Source organism: Barbus barbus, assembly GCF_936440315.1.
Source record: "Barbus barbus genome assembly, chromosome: 10".
Classification (NCBI taxonomy): domain Eukaryota; kingdom Metazoa; phylum Chordata; class Actinopteri; order Cypriniformes; family Cyprinidae; genus Barbus; species Barbus barbus.
The window spans coordinates 27,306,798-27,321,918 of NC_136738.1; the positions used below are offsets into that span (position 1 = coordinate 27,306,798).

At 36.3% G+C, this 15,121-nt stretch overlaps 1 protein-coding gene across 2 annotated transcripts in view; it reads right to left on the reverse strand.

Moving 5' to 3' along the window:
- znf385b (zinc finger protein 385B) overlaps nucleotides 1-15,121 on the reverse strand; it is a 124,517-nt gene that overhangs the window by 31,852 nt on the left and 77,544 nt on the right. For both annotated transcript variants that reach the window (XM_079426937.1, XM_079426936.1), the window contains one exon: nucleotides 4,830-4,969. In XM_079426937.1, the coding sequence (XP_079283063.1) occupies nucleotides 4,830-4,969 (140 nt within the window). The remainder of the gene's footprint in view (nucleotides 1-4,829; nucleotides 4,970-15,121) is intronic.

Sequence of the window (15,121 nt, forward strand, 5' to 3'; positions counted from 1 at the left end):
AAGATGGTGGGCTCGTGTTAATAGCAGCTTGGGAGGACTTGCAGGCTTCTCTGCATGTGGAGTGGAGAAAGCACTAATTATGCATAAGGACACCTGCTCATAATGTTCCATAATCAGTGAGCTCTGACGGTGTGCCAGGAGAAGCATATGTCAGGGCACACACACGCACAACTCTTTGTTATTATGACACAATGGCAGCTCTCTTTCCTCTGAATCTCTCAGTTGAGTCACGCCTGTTATGCGGTACTTCTTTTAAAAACTCAGTAACTGAAAAAATAATCATTTATGCTATAATTTAAAAGAGGACATAAACTATCAGAAACTTAGCTTTGACTTTACTCAACAGCTGTTGGGATTAAAGTGAGGGATTCAACTGAAGTTCATTTTAACCTTTAACTTTTAAAATGATGATATTATCACTGAAGCTTGTGCTGTTGTTTACCTTCCAAAAGGCTTTTGTTATAGTTATAGGGATAGTACCAAAGACTGACAGGATGTGAAGTGAAACTGAGGACCCAACCTTATCATTTGGTTATTAGTTAAAACAACTTTAATTCAATTTCAAAAACTTAAAATGTAGCATATGCCCAAACCAAATGTGAAATACTCACTTTCTGATGTTTTGAAGAAAGAAAACTACATGTTTTATTCAAGATATTAAGACAGGTAGACACAGGGAAATGTAGTGCATAGTAGAAATGACCCAACTCAGAAGCATAGATGCTGATTGGAGGGGAGTCGCCGTGACAAGAGAGATAGGAGAGGTGAGTTCAGTATAAGGGACAAACAACAGCAGCGCTGATCAAGCGATACCTCCAAAATACCCGCAAATCATGCGCATCACTAACTATAATTAGCCTATGCCGTTCCTTGAAAGCTCAGAGACTACTGTGATTAGTTTCATTAGGAGAAAATAATTCATTTGATGGCCTTGTAGGGAGATGGTATAATTACGCTAATTTTGCAGTGGCGTGATTGCAGCCCGGAGAACCTCTTGATTTGCACCAACAGTCAAGCAGTAATTATGACAGCTTCTGCCGTGTTTATTTGTTTATTTTTGGTGCAATTCGTTGGGTGTTGTGCCATAAAAACAGCACGGTCAACTGCAGAGAGATCGGTGAGAATTTAAGAATGTACTTCCTTTTAACTGGAATTAGAATCAAATTTGCACACAGGAAGCTGAATTAAAATTTGAAGAACAGGAAGCAGAATGTACTGAATTCATGTTATGTTATGTGCATATACTATGCACACACGCGCATATTTAAATTCAATCTATACAGAGTACATTCACAGTATATATTATATATATATACACACACACACACACACACACACACACACTCAGTGTATGTACTGTAGAAGTCTGCTACCCGACCCGAGCCCGACGGGTCCCGAAAAATGTGCGGGTTTCGGGTCGGGTTCGGGTTAATGTTTATTGAACAGCGTCGGGTTCGGGTTTGTAACTAAGAAAAACTAAATAGGCTATATATAGTTTGCGTGCCGTGTGCTTTACCTGCTTGCTGTGTTGTGGTGACCGGCACGCGCGAGAGAGAAAGTTGCGTGCGCAGATGTGCAATGTGCATCTGCTACACAGACCACAGACACACAGGCTCTACCTGTGTGTCTGTGGTCTGTGTAGCCCAGGGGTGGGCAAACTTTTTGGCTCAAGGGCCACACTGGGTTTTAAAATTTGACAGAGGGCCGGCCCAGTAGCAGATTATGAAACACGATCTCATGAAAGTGCGTATCTATACCACAAATTAATTTCTAGTGCCATTTATACACCAAAAATGTTTTTTGCATGCATATGCTACGTACTGTAAACCCCTTGGTTAGGATTAGGGGTGCGGAGTGCGTGCCTATTACACCCCATAAAGTGCGTATCATATGCCCACGAAAACTGCGTATCATAAGCACTTCAGATACAATTCGTGGTATTCGCACTTTCATGAGATCGGACTGAGCAAACACATTTACGTTGTGGCAACGTCTGCGCGAAATTCAACAACTGAGAGACAATTCTATTGCAAAAATGGTATTTATTTGCTGTGAGAAATAAAGTGGACCTCGGGTTCGGGTCGGGTTCGGGCTTAACATGTAAATATATTTGTCGGGTCGGGTCGGGTTAAATGATCGCGGGTACGGGCCGGGTTCGGGCTTCAGTTTAAAGCCCGTGCAGACCTCTACTGTGTACTCTGTATAAATTGAATTTAAATTGTAATTTGGAATGGCACACCATCCTTGTGTCACACTGACCCAAGGCTTGGCCTTTACTAACCGCTTTAAAGAGCACTGTCACTTTGAGTCACGGCAGGACGGTGCATTGCGGAGAGTGAGATGAGTGACGAGAAGAGTAACAAGAAAGTGAAACGAAAGGAGGAGAAAGGCCACACAATAAAACCATGGCAGTTAAACAAGTCTCAAATTCAGACCGACTTTCTTTCCATTTCAGAACCCATTAGCCTCTCTCTCTGTCTCCCTTCATCGCCATCACCACAGCAGTCTGGGTGTGGAGATAAAAGCACAAATCGATTTTGCTCCCTCTCATTTTGGGGGTTGGATCAGGGGCTAGAATCAATGCATGAGGGGTCGACACGACTGCAGACTTTCCCTCAAACACACACTGGCGACGTTCAGAATGGAACATACTAGGACTGCATATATTGAAAAAAAAAAAATTCATACTGCCATTAACTGGGATATAATAAACTGAACATCTGATATTGCTTCGGTTTTAATACCAAGGCTACAAGAACAAAACGCAGAAAATAAAAAGTGAAACATCTCATGTTGAACAGGGTGAGCAAAAATGCCTTTTTTAATGTCTTGCCTACGGTCTTCTAAGAATAGAAAGAGTTTAATTAAGGATGTTCAAAACAAACACTAACAGCTGATCCTGAAGATAATTAAGTGGGAAAAAAACAATTCACGTTGAATTCACATTGAAATTTAGTAATGTTGTCATGAACTGCATAGGATCAACTAAGGGGCTGTTTACACCTGGTCACTTCATGCGTTTTGTCTGGAAACGGTTTATCAAATCAGATAGATATCCGATCAGCGAAAACACATGAAATGACCAGGTGTAAACAGGCCCTAAGAGTTGAATGGATCATAGTTGATCTGTGATCCGTACAGACCAGGCCCCATGGTTTGGCACGCATACAATCAGAGGAATAATAGAAAAATCTAACCATAAGAAGTGAAAGTGTATCATTTGCATGCGTTTACACACTCAAGCGATTTTAAACCATTCCCACACAAGAAGGGGTGAAAGATGCGCACACAGAGATGCGCGTTTCAGACACTGTGTGAACACCGAACTGAATCCTCTTTCACATCTCCTTGTGTTTGAACAGACACACATAAAAAATGGATTCGTGCATCAAGTCCTAAAGGGACAGCTGCCTATAAATACCTGCTCCTGTCATCAATGATAATCAAACAAAAAAAGCACAGCTTTGACAAAGATTAATCTATATTTAATTTATACAGTGTACACTACGCAGTGTTTTTTACACTTAATTATTACATTTCTGTACCTGAATGCTACCAACTATATAACCTATTTGTAACTTGTATTTATCTATGCTTGTAATCTGAGTATTTGCTCTTATTTTTCACTTGTCTTTAATCATGTTTGAACTTTCTTAGACTAGTAGTTTTTGCTGTAGTATTAAGGAAGTACTTCGCTTTAAGTAATAAAGGAAAGCAAAGTTATATTGAATTTTTTTTTCTCTTGCTGATCCAAAAAACATTCCGGTCCATGACTCAAAACGTTGAACCACGAGGCCCAACAATATTAATCATATTTGGATTAATGCTCCTGGCAAACAATAATTCAGCACAAAAACACCTTGCGGTTGGCAAAAACCATCCTAGTTTATCCTAGCTGCAAGTGAACACTTACACAACTGTTCAAAGCTTGGCAACGGTAACATTTTTTGACGATTCTGAAAGAATTCCCACCAAGGCTGTGCTCATTTGATTAAAAACAGAGTAAAAACAGGAAAACTGTGAATTATTAAATGTTTTCTATAAAAATATATTTTAAAACGTAATTTATTCCTAAAATGTGAAGCTGAGTTTTCATCATCATTACTCCAGTCTTCAATGGTCACATGATGCTTCAGAAATCAATCAATGCTGATCTGCTGCTCAAAAAACAAGCTCGAAAAGTTTGAAATTCAAGCATTATCTTTTGTAACATTATGTAACAAATGTCTTGTCATTTTTTTTAAATCAATTTAATGTGGTATTCCTAAAAGAGAATTAATACCTTCTTAAAAAAAGCAAAAAACGATTGATTTACCAGTCTGGGTACAAAATATTTCTCTACCTTACTTAGTTATTTGATAAGGGCATGTCCCACAACCAGCCCATGCTGGCATCTGCCTAATTTGGCAAGGTTCTAGGTTTCTGCAAGCTACAAAATTCCCAGTTACTTTTTAAACATTGAAAAGCCAGTTTATTTTGCTGTCCTAACTATGCAAGATTATATGGCTAGTTGCATATTGTTATTTGCATTCATCATTGTTTTTTCCCTGCTGTCTGCTAACCTCATGGCTCATTTTTGGGTGAGCCTCCAGTGTAGTATGCCATTCTAAATAGCCGCTAGCACGCAATTATCGTACCCTCTTCCAAACAACCACACAAGCTGCAGTTTGTGAAGGACGATATACACCTAACAAAGAACATTATCCCTTCCTCACTCCATGATTTTCAGAGAAGGTTTTAATTCCATCAGTGTCAACACACACAGGAACGAGGCCAACATTAAAGGGGCAGGTGGCCAAGAGCAGGGAGATGAAAGCAGGCTTGCTTACCGTATTGAAATTAGGGAACAGGCCGACCGGAGAGGAGCTCTCCACGGGGAAGGTCATGAAAGGCTTCATGTCCAGACCGGACTGCATCATTAGAGAAGTCCGAACCAATGTGGGGAGCGTGTTGCTATGACAGGAACTTCCTATAGAGGAAGAATAGGGAGAGACTTAGGACACAAGAGACAAAACTTACAAAGCTTTAGGGACAAAAATCCCTTCTTGCCTCCACTCATGCATTGATGAGGAAAGTGAGAAAAGATGCTTTATAGAACGGGCAACGATCAGAGGAAACCCAACATCATTGGCCAAAGAAGCAGAATACCTGAGTGCTCTAGGGAGGAATCTGGCACAAATGGAGACAGAACAGAGAGAAAGGTTGACAGACGGTGAAAAACAGATCAGGAAAGACTAGTTCTGGTACGCAATGTTCCAAACGTAGTTAATTTACCGATTACAATTTTTTCATCATTTACTCTTCCTCATTTTTGGGTGAACTATCCCTTTAAACATCATTGGCATGCATATTATTTGCAGAGAAACAAATCTCATAATTAACTGCAACGATATGCTCACTTCATTCAATACATCAGTGTATTGATAAAAAAAATCAAATATTTTACCCGTTTATTCAGAATAAATTTATAATAATTAATAATTAAAATTAATAATTTATCTGTTTATACATTGGTTTATTAGAGCGTTTACACCAAACCAAAACTATTACAGTTTGTTTTCATTAATTGAAAAAGCTGAAATACAAATCAAAAACAAAAAACAAAAAAAAATAGTTGTTTCAACTTAAAATAATTGGCTAGCCGCTGCCTTAAATTGTTTTAGTTTAGTCAACTAAAATATTCCAGTTGTCCCTTAAATTCACATTGAGTAACTAAAAATTTTAAGTTGACTAAACTAAAAATTTTAAGTCAGCGGGGTAACAAACTGTTTTAAGTTGAAACTACTTTTTTTTACAGTGTATCAAAGTAAGACAACTTAAATGTAAAAATTAGAAACACTGCCTTGTCAACTAAAGCAATAAAATAACAAACTAAATTTTATATTATATATATATATATATATATATATATATATATATATATATATATATATATATATATATATATATATATATATATATATATATATATATATATATATATATATATATATATATATATATATATATATATATATATATATATATATATATATATAATATTATATTATAATAAACAACACATAAAATTACAAAAACTTTAAAATGAAAGCAGAAAATAAAAATAAAAGATCATGTAAAAATGACCTATAAATTAATAATTACAATTATGCATAAAAATTAAAAGACACTGATAAACACTATGAAAGTAAATAAGACTAGGCTCTAATAAACTAAATTGTGAGTCCTTTCTCCTCATGTGTGGAGCACTATTTGTAACAATGGGGTGGTGTGACATAGGATAATGATCATCGCTTGAAAACTGATAGTTTGAGCCCATTAAGGGACAGTTTCAAAATTTTCACTTTTGTGACAATGACAAGTCTATAGTAAGTGGGTTTGAATAAAAGCGTCTTCTAAATGAGTTCTTGTCATTTTAGCATGCATATTTGTCACAAGTAAGCTCATTCATTTAAATCATTTTTAATTCTATACAATCAGTAACTTAGTCTCTTCATTTACTCACAGTTATTCATTCTGACTGGAGATCTGGATCACATACGTCCACTATAATAGAAGCGAGTTGTAACGAGTGCAACATCGCTTAATAAATTGGCCCCTAATGCGCTTTGATCAGCGTGAGCAGTACCATGTCCATTTATATGACGCAATGACAGCTCCAATCGGACGTGTAATGAAGAAGGATCTCGTGTAATGCGCCATGGAGATATCTAATCATGTATGTGTCGAAAGGAAAAGGGTCATTTCCAGTTCTCTGCCCGGTTAAAAGAGATCCAAGATCCTTCGTTGTACGAATCAGAGGTCAAGCTGCGAAACATAATCAGCTTGAGCACAGCCATAAAAACTGCAGATCGTGGCCATGTCATCTTAGCCTTGAATTTCTGCATGTAGTGGTTAACAAATCCTTGTAATTCTTCTAAAAAAAACGATGCTAAGTAAACATGCTTTTAGCGTGGCAGGGGATACAGGAACATCTAAAGCCACTGCACAGCACCCCGGGAGGTATAATGCACACTAATGCTGCTTTAATCATAAGCTAGCGTGGCACATTTGTGCTCTTTGCAGAAAAAAAAAACTGCAGCACATATGCTTTTTTCTTGTCATTTGGTCTGTCTGAAGAAAAGTACGAAAAATAAAAAAGGAATCAATGGCTGTCAGAGTGAGCTAAACAACAAAAGGAGTAAGGCAGAGTCTGAGGAATTCTTTTTGGCTTTCTTTTCAGATGTCGTCCAACAAGTCAAGGCTGACTAGACGCCCTCAATGAGGCATCTTAGTATGTTTTGTGGCTGCCTTACAAGTATTATTTGGTTATATAAAACTGCATTCGTGGCTGTAAAACAAAATCAAATTATGGAGATGAAGAAAAACTGTTATGGTTATGCTGTGTTCAGACTGTCAGAGTCAACATTTCAAGAAAATCGCTTCTAATTTGTGTGTAAATGTTCTTTTTTAAAAAAAAAAAAAACATCACTGATTGCAATGCACAGGCCAGAACAAGTCCACTTCGTTATAATACAAATGCACACACTCCATCACTAGACAGATGTCTCCTCACCACCTGTACATCCGAGCGCTGAAACAGACTTATTTTATTCCCATTTGCTGAGTTTAATGAGAACCACATGCAATAACTGAACTTTGCCCTCTGACTGGCATCAAAATTCATAGCCGTGATTTGAAGCTCCGTGGCCCGACCAGAACATTCGGTTTCAATAAAACAACTGCGTTTTCATGGTTCAGATGAGGCGAAACGCTGCATATTTCAAAGCTTAATGAAACCATCAGAGATGCAAAGGCTCAGATGGGCAATGATTGTCCTCATCATTTAGGTTTTGACTCACTGTATTAGTTTAACCGCTTTGATGCATGAATTGTTTAATCGCAAAGGAAAATATTCTTAGCGATTGCTTTTTACTTCAAAACAAGACTATAAATCACTACCAATATTTTTCTTTGCCAAAATGATTCATTTTAAGAGAGTTACACATCTGGCCACTGCAATAAAAGACAGTATTTCAGAGGTGCTTTGTGCATTATCACGTTTGTCAGCCAATTCTTTTACAAACAATAAAAACACAGGCTGCATCTGAAATCGCAAACTTCCCTATTATACAGTAGGCAACAATAGTATGTGAAGAGTTTCAAGGGTTACATCCAAAATCACATACTTCCATACTACATAGTATGTGAAAAACACTATGTGAAAAGAAAAGTATGTCCAAATTCACAGGCTGCATCCAAAATCACATACTTCAATAGTAGGTAAAAAGAGTATGTGAAAAGAGAAGTACGTCCGAATTTACAAGCTGCATCCGACAGTAGGTTAAACAATATGTGAAGAGAAGTCTGTTCAGATTCACTTTCTGCATCAAAAACTGCATACTTCCATACTATGCATTAGGTGAAAACTGTATTTGAAGAGTAGTAGATACACATTCACATTCTGCATCCAAATTCACATACTTCCCTTCTACGTAGTAGGTGAAAAACAGTATGTGAAAAGAGAAGCATCTCCAAATTCACAGGCTTCATCTAAAAATCGCATACTTCTCTACTATACAGTAGGTAAAAATAGTATGTGAAGAGTAGTATGTACAAATTCACAGGGCGCATGTAAAATTCACATAGTAGGTTCTAGCAGGTGAAAAACAGTATGTGAAAAGTATGTCAGAATTCACAGGATGCATCCGAAATCGCATACTTCCCTAGTATATAGTAAGCGAGACGAGTAGTAGGTACAAATTAACAGGCTGCATCCAAAATCGCTTACTTCCCTTATATATTTTAATGGTCTCAAAGTATGCGATTTTGGATGCTGTCACTGTGACATATGAAGACAACAGTCACAGAATTATGGATAAGGGGTCATCGGCCATGGTGGTAAGGATGGAACATTAAACCCTGGAGTAAGTGATGGATGCCATGCATCAAATAGTTAAAAACAAAGTGAATGCATTTCCCTAACGGTTTCTTTTGTTTCTCTCCATTTATTTTACCACTCTTATACTCTACTTCAAGCGCCAGCCTAAATTGCTGGGAACAATACTAGAAGACCATTACAGAGAAACACGGAGCTCTGTTGCAGGGCAGACATGCCAGTAGTTTGAAGACTGTGGTCAGGGCCAATCACTAAAACCGATGACAGGATAAAGTGTGTGTGTGTGTGTGTGTGTGTGTGTGTGTGTGTGTGTGAGAGAGAGAGAGTGTGTGTGAGAGAGTGAAAGAGGCCGCAGTAATTACTGTTCTTCGTTGTGCACTCTGTAGCCAAAGAGCTGTGTTTGGCCAGAGCAGGTGTTATGAAGTAGACCAGAGCATACAGAGCACTGGGAGAAAACAGCAGTGATTTATGATATGCACTGTAAAAAACGTTACAGTAAAATCATTTTTAGTAACATACACTGTAGACACAATATTGCTTACATTTGTATTTTTGCATTGCCAGTGAAGCCAAAATAATTTTTTGAGTCAATGATTTTTTGACTCTATAACATTCACAAATCCTTTCCAGTGTAACAGTAAAATGTCCATCGTATACACACTTCAGAATGTCGCTGGAAGTAGTAAGTCATCCAGGTAATTTTTGTATACCGTATACTACGTTTTGTATACCGACATACTACTTTTGTCACACACTGTTTTTCATTTAATATATATAGTTGATTTTGGATGCAGCCATAAAGACATTCACGTTTTGTTCATGCAGAAATCTGGATGTTTGAGTGAATCGGTTGAATGAATGATTCAATTAATTTATAAAGACATCCATGAGTTTCATCCCCAAAGGAATGAGTGTTTGAACGAATCAGCTGACTGAATGAGTTAATAAGTCACTCATAAACAGTCATGTGTTGCCACCTACTGGAATAACTATGCAACTAGCAGAAACAACCAAGTCAACAATCCTTAATCCTAAAAATCGGCACCACCAAAGCCTGGAATACAATACCCGACATTTAAAATCTGAACAGATTTTAAAACGTTAGACATCATACACTTACTGACATGGTAAACAGTCAAGGAAAATCTGGGCATCATACACTAAACGACTGAGGATCATTCACTAACAGATTTTAAAGTTGTTTGCATCTCAACACGCTCTCACTAGATGTGTAACAAATGAAAACAACAAGTGTTCTAAAATTGTCTTAAAATAGCAAACTTGTTTGAATGAATGGAATCACAGCCTGAAGCTAAAACAATCGAAGTCTGTGACCATTATACACTTCAAAATTTATGAAATCTGTCAACTCAAATATGCAGATGGACTTTGACTTTTGGCAACTTATGTCAACTTCTCCAGACTGAAAATTGAGAGAAAATCAGGGCAAAAGTAGTGTATTCCAGCCTTAATACACAGACTGACATTATGACTAAGCAAACAGAGGTAAAATGAGATAAATAGACATATGAATCATACCATGTAGCTTTGGAAATGAAAAACTACCAAAATGCTATTGCCATAGTACGGTCCAAAAACTCTTTGGAGGCTGAAAGATGAAAGCATACATTCACTTTTTTCTGTTCAAGACGATTATAGAGTCCGAACATGAATCGTCAGGGAGCTTCTGGTGTGATATTCAATTTGTTTCTCTTAGAGAAGCAGTCATCAGGTCTATCAGAGCCCTGAATGAATGTGTCATTCAAATGGATTCAAAAGCACCCTCTCTTAAACCACATCAGCTTCCAGAGAATGAAACCCATGAAAGTAATGACTGTTACCTGGGAAACGCTGGTGACAGCCAGAGAACATGATGTGAAGAGCGGTGGTTTACCTTTTTAAACCTATTTGGTGTTTGCGTCTGCTGATAGTAATTCAATCTAACAACCTCACAAAGACCCGCTAGTGTGTTTTTAGCCTCCTGCATGATAGCTTGTTAGGAAAGCTGAAAATGTGTCCGCAGGCAGTCTTCTGGGTTCCTTAGAAAACACTTCTTTTTTCATTTTCAAAACATGTTATTGCATTGTGTTTTGCAATTTATTACTATATACTTTCCTTCTAAAATGCTAATTTGTCATTTAGCTGCAGCTTGCTGGCTGAAAAACGTCTGTATTTATTTTATATGTGAACAAAGCTGTATGATTAATGGTTTGAGAAGATTTTGACGTTTGAGGTTGAGCCAATTACAAAGTTCAGAAAATTGTGATTATCTACAGTATTTTTCTAAAAGCACGAGGTAAGTAAGATTTTTCATTCTTTTGGTTTCTGCAAGGATGCATTCATTGTAAAGTCATAACAGCTGCTGAAAATTCAGCTTTGCCATCACAAGAATGAATTCCATTTCATAAAATATATAGTAAACTATTTTTTTAAAAACTGCAATTTTTCTGAATATTACTGTTTTTACTGTATTTTTGCACTTCTTTCAAAACAAGGATCTGCCTAAAAAGAAATGTCTGTCTTACCTATATGAAAAGTGACAAGACAAGAGTTTGTTTCATTTCATGTGCCATTTATATATGCCATTTTATATACAAATCTTAAATCATCATGGGGTAAAAAAAAAAAAAACGTACTGGAAAAAATCCTTGGAAAACACAAATTTATGTAAAGACATTTTCTGTTTATGTATATTCACTTTTCTTCCCTAAAAGTGCTTACTGTATCACTCTGTCTTTGTTTCCAGGTGGATTAGCGGACTCCTGATTCTTTATCTGATTTACTTGAGATTTCACGTAGCTCTTTCCGTTTTGTGTTTGCAATATGCATCAGACGGTCAGCGAGCGGACTGTGGGGGCGTGAGACTGTATCTGGCTTGACAGACCTTGAGTTGCAGAATCAAAGAAAGAAACAATCGCAGACCACTTCTGATTGTGGAAAAGCAGCAAGTTCAAGGTGTACAAGCTGTCCAGCCATGAGACAGAGTTCAAAGGTCAGTCTAGGTGGATAACTACCATTCAACAGAGTGATTGAGGAGTCTGTAACCAAAGCTCACAGAAGCAGTCAAAAGATCTTCTGTGGACAAGAATTACATATTTGCACTCAAAGTCATCTGCTTTTTTGCAGAGAATGAAGTCTGAAATCAAGAAGATAAAAAAATTATATTTAAATCAGCCTTGACCCAAGTTTCTCTTTCAACTCTGTTTCATCATCTAGCCACGTGCTTCCAAGTCTGATTCGAGAAATGAAACGCTTGAGCAGCAGCTGGCAGCGGCACTTGTCTCTCAGAGATTTGCTCTTTGAGCAAACGGCCAGCAGACTTTAGCGCCATTAATACAACTGCAACATACAGCGGCCAAAAAATATTTGGACACTTCAGCAACACAGAAAAATGTTTGAATGTCAATGCACTGTAGTAAAATATCAAAAGCTAGCACAAACACACTTTAAGCTAAACCACATTGAACACACTTTCCACTTTTCAAACGCTTTCAAAGTGTCAATTTAATACACACAACTGGTCAAATGTGTGTCTCATGTGCACCATAGCTGCATTTATTTGATTAAAAAAAGAAAAAATACAGCAAAAACAGTAATACTGTGAAATATTACAATTTAAAATAACCTTTTAATTTGAAAATATTCTAAAATTTAATTTATTTCTGTGATGGAAAAGCTGAATTTTTAGCAGCCATTACTTCTGTTTTCAGTGTCACATGATTCTTCAGAAATCATTCAAATATGCTGATTTGGTGCACAGTTATCATCAATTATTATTCAATTATTCAAGGTTTCTTATGATCAATGTTGAAAAGTATTTTTTTCAAGATTCTTTAAATCAATAGAATGTTCAGTGAACAGCATCTTTTAACCTTACAAATGTCTTTACTGTCACTTCTGATTAATTTAACATCCTTGCGGAATAAGATTATTTATTTATTTATTGTAGTATTAAATCATAGTTTATCAAGGTTTTCAGGTGGCACACCTGTTTTTAACATTGACCATGACAAAAATAAAAAAGCTTCTTGAGCAGCAAATCAGAATATTTTTATCATTGGTGAGTTTTAAGAGTTCTTTCAGAAGCTCTTTCTTTCTGCGTCTTTTTTCAGAAAAAAAAAAGTTTCATAAAAAGTTTGTTTTCAGCTAAAGCTGTTTGCAGATACATTCTTTCCTATTTTGTTCTCTAAAGCGGTGACATTTGTACAGTTTTAAGTGTGACTTAAGTGTCCAAAATCCTTTTGGGCCACGGTAGGTCAGGACCGAAGAGCTTATCTGTACTTTGCCTTGTCGGATGGGACACCGTGACATTTGCGGTGTTGATTTAGTGAGAGGTTGGACCCTCCTGCAGAGCAGGAACGAGAGCTGGTGAGAGCCCCTTGGCTCACCTTCACGCTTTCGCAATTCTGAGTCTCTCCGTCTGATTGTATTTGACAACGGCAAATCAAATGGTGCGCTGTGTGAGGCTGCTCTTTTCCCAAAGGTTAGCCAACATGCACCTGATCTCACAGGGGCACTCTGGGAGATAAAAAATAAGTGAAGAAAACCACACGAATAGACACTTTTCATTCCAAATTTTGCCCTCTTAATAATTTGACAGGGATTTTCTACAGATTTTTTTTTATCTGTAAAATGTGTGAAGTCACAAATTCATGAAAAACGTGGAGAAATGTATTCACAGAGAAAGACTTTACTCATGAAGAATGCATGAAAAGATCAACAAAATTTTCCACTCACAAATCTTGAATATTTCACCTTTAACTGACTGGTGAACCAAATCCAAAGTATCCTCCAAAGCACACGATGCAAGAAATACTATACGAATGCCTTCTGATGAATCAGAATAATGTGACAGCATAAAGAAGCCTGCAGCACAAAACAGAGGATACGTGTCCTTGAATAGAGTCCTAACATTAGTTCAGTTCAACATTAGTGCATACAGAACAACAACTGCCAAAAATTCACTCTCCATTAATCGCAGCCACTGAATTGTAACGCTTTGGAACAACGCATGGAATCAAGCAGAGCTTTTGGAGTCAAAAGTCTAAGTTTGGGTAACTTTCTGTGTCCTTATTCTCCCACTACTGGACAGCTTTGTGAAAAATGTCAGAGCTACACATGAACATCCTGAGTGATGGGAATACTGACTCACAGCAAATCGCTTTTTGCTATGAACAGAAAAAAAAATAAAAAGATTCAATGATTAATTTACATCATCAAGAGGTCCCTGACATTCTAGCATGGTGTAAAATATTCTAATAAAGCCAATAAAGTAATTTCATATTTCTTAGTTTGATTTGTTGCCGATTCAGCTTGTAGAAACAAAGTCATTTCAAGTAATTTAGAACCCAAACATAACTTGAAAGTACTTTTTGTTGAAAAGTGTGGGATCAGCATGATTTTTTTTAAAGGAATTAATAATTTTATCCAGCTAGAATACATTAAATTTGTTTAAAAGTGACAGTAACAACATATTTTCTATTAAAAAAAAATGCTGAACATTCTATAAATTAAAGAACCTATTAATTACATTTTAAAATATATTACAAAACTTTTTAAAATTATAATATATATAGTTTACTGTTACTGTATTTTGAACAAGATGCATAAAATTTAGTGTATATTATTAAACAATACATTAAAGTAAACAATGCTTTGCACAAATAAGTAAAAATTATCAACCAATGTAACAAGAATGTGTTTATAAAAAATAAAAAACAAATGTTTTTATAAATGACTAATTTTATCATTTATAAATTTACCCATTTACTTTTTTTAAATGTATTTATTTATCAGTACGCAAAAACAGCAAAGAGATGTATATTTATTTTAGTTTGAATAATTTGTTTAGTGTAGATTACAGTTCAAAGTTTGGGGCTGTTTTTTTATGTTATGAAGATCTCAAAAATGCTACAAAAACAGCAATATTACTAAATATTATAAATCTAAAACTAAAAACCATTGTAATACATGATAATTCAATTATGCATTTCATGAAATTAATTAAGACGCGATTCATTTCTGTGGTCATATTTTCAGTAGACTTTATTTCTAAAATTTCATCCATTAAAGTAATGTGATATGTATGTGAATGATTCATGACTGAATGATTCCGAAGGTTTTTTTGCAAACTGATTCACAGAAAAGATCCAACTCAGAAGAAATGATTAATTCAATACACTGTGTGGTCTCCGAGTCCAGGCTGTTTGTCAGGTCTAGGTTTTTGCTCCATCTCTCCCAGGC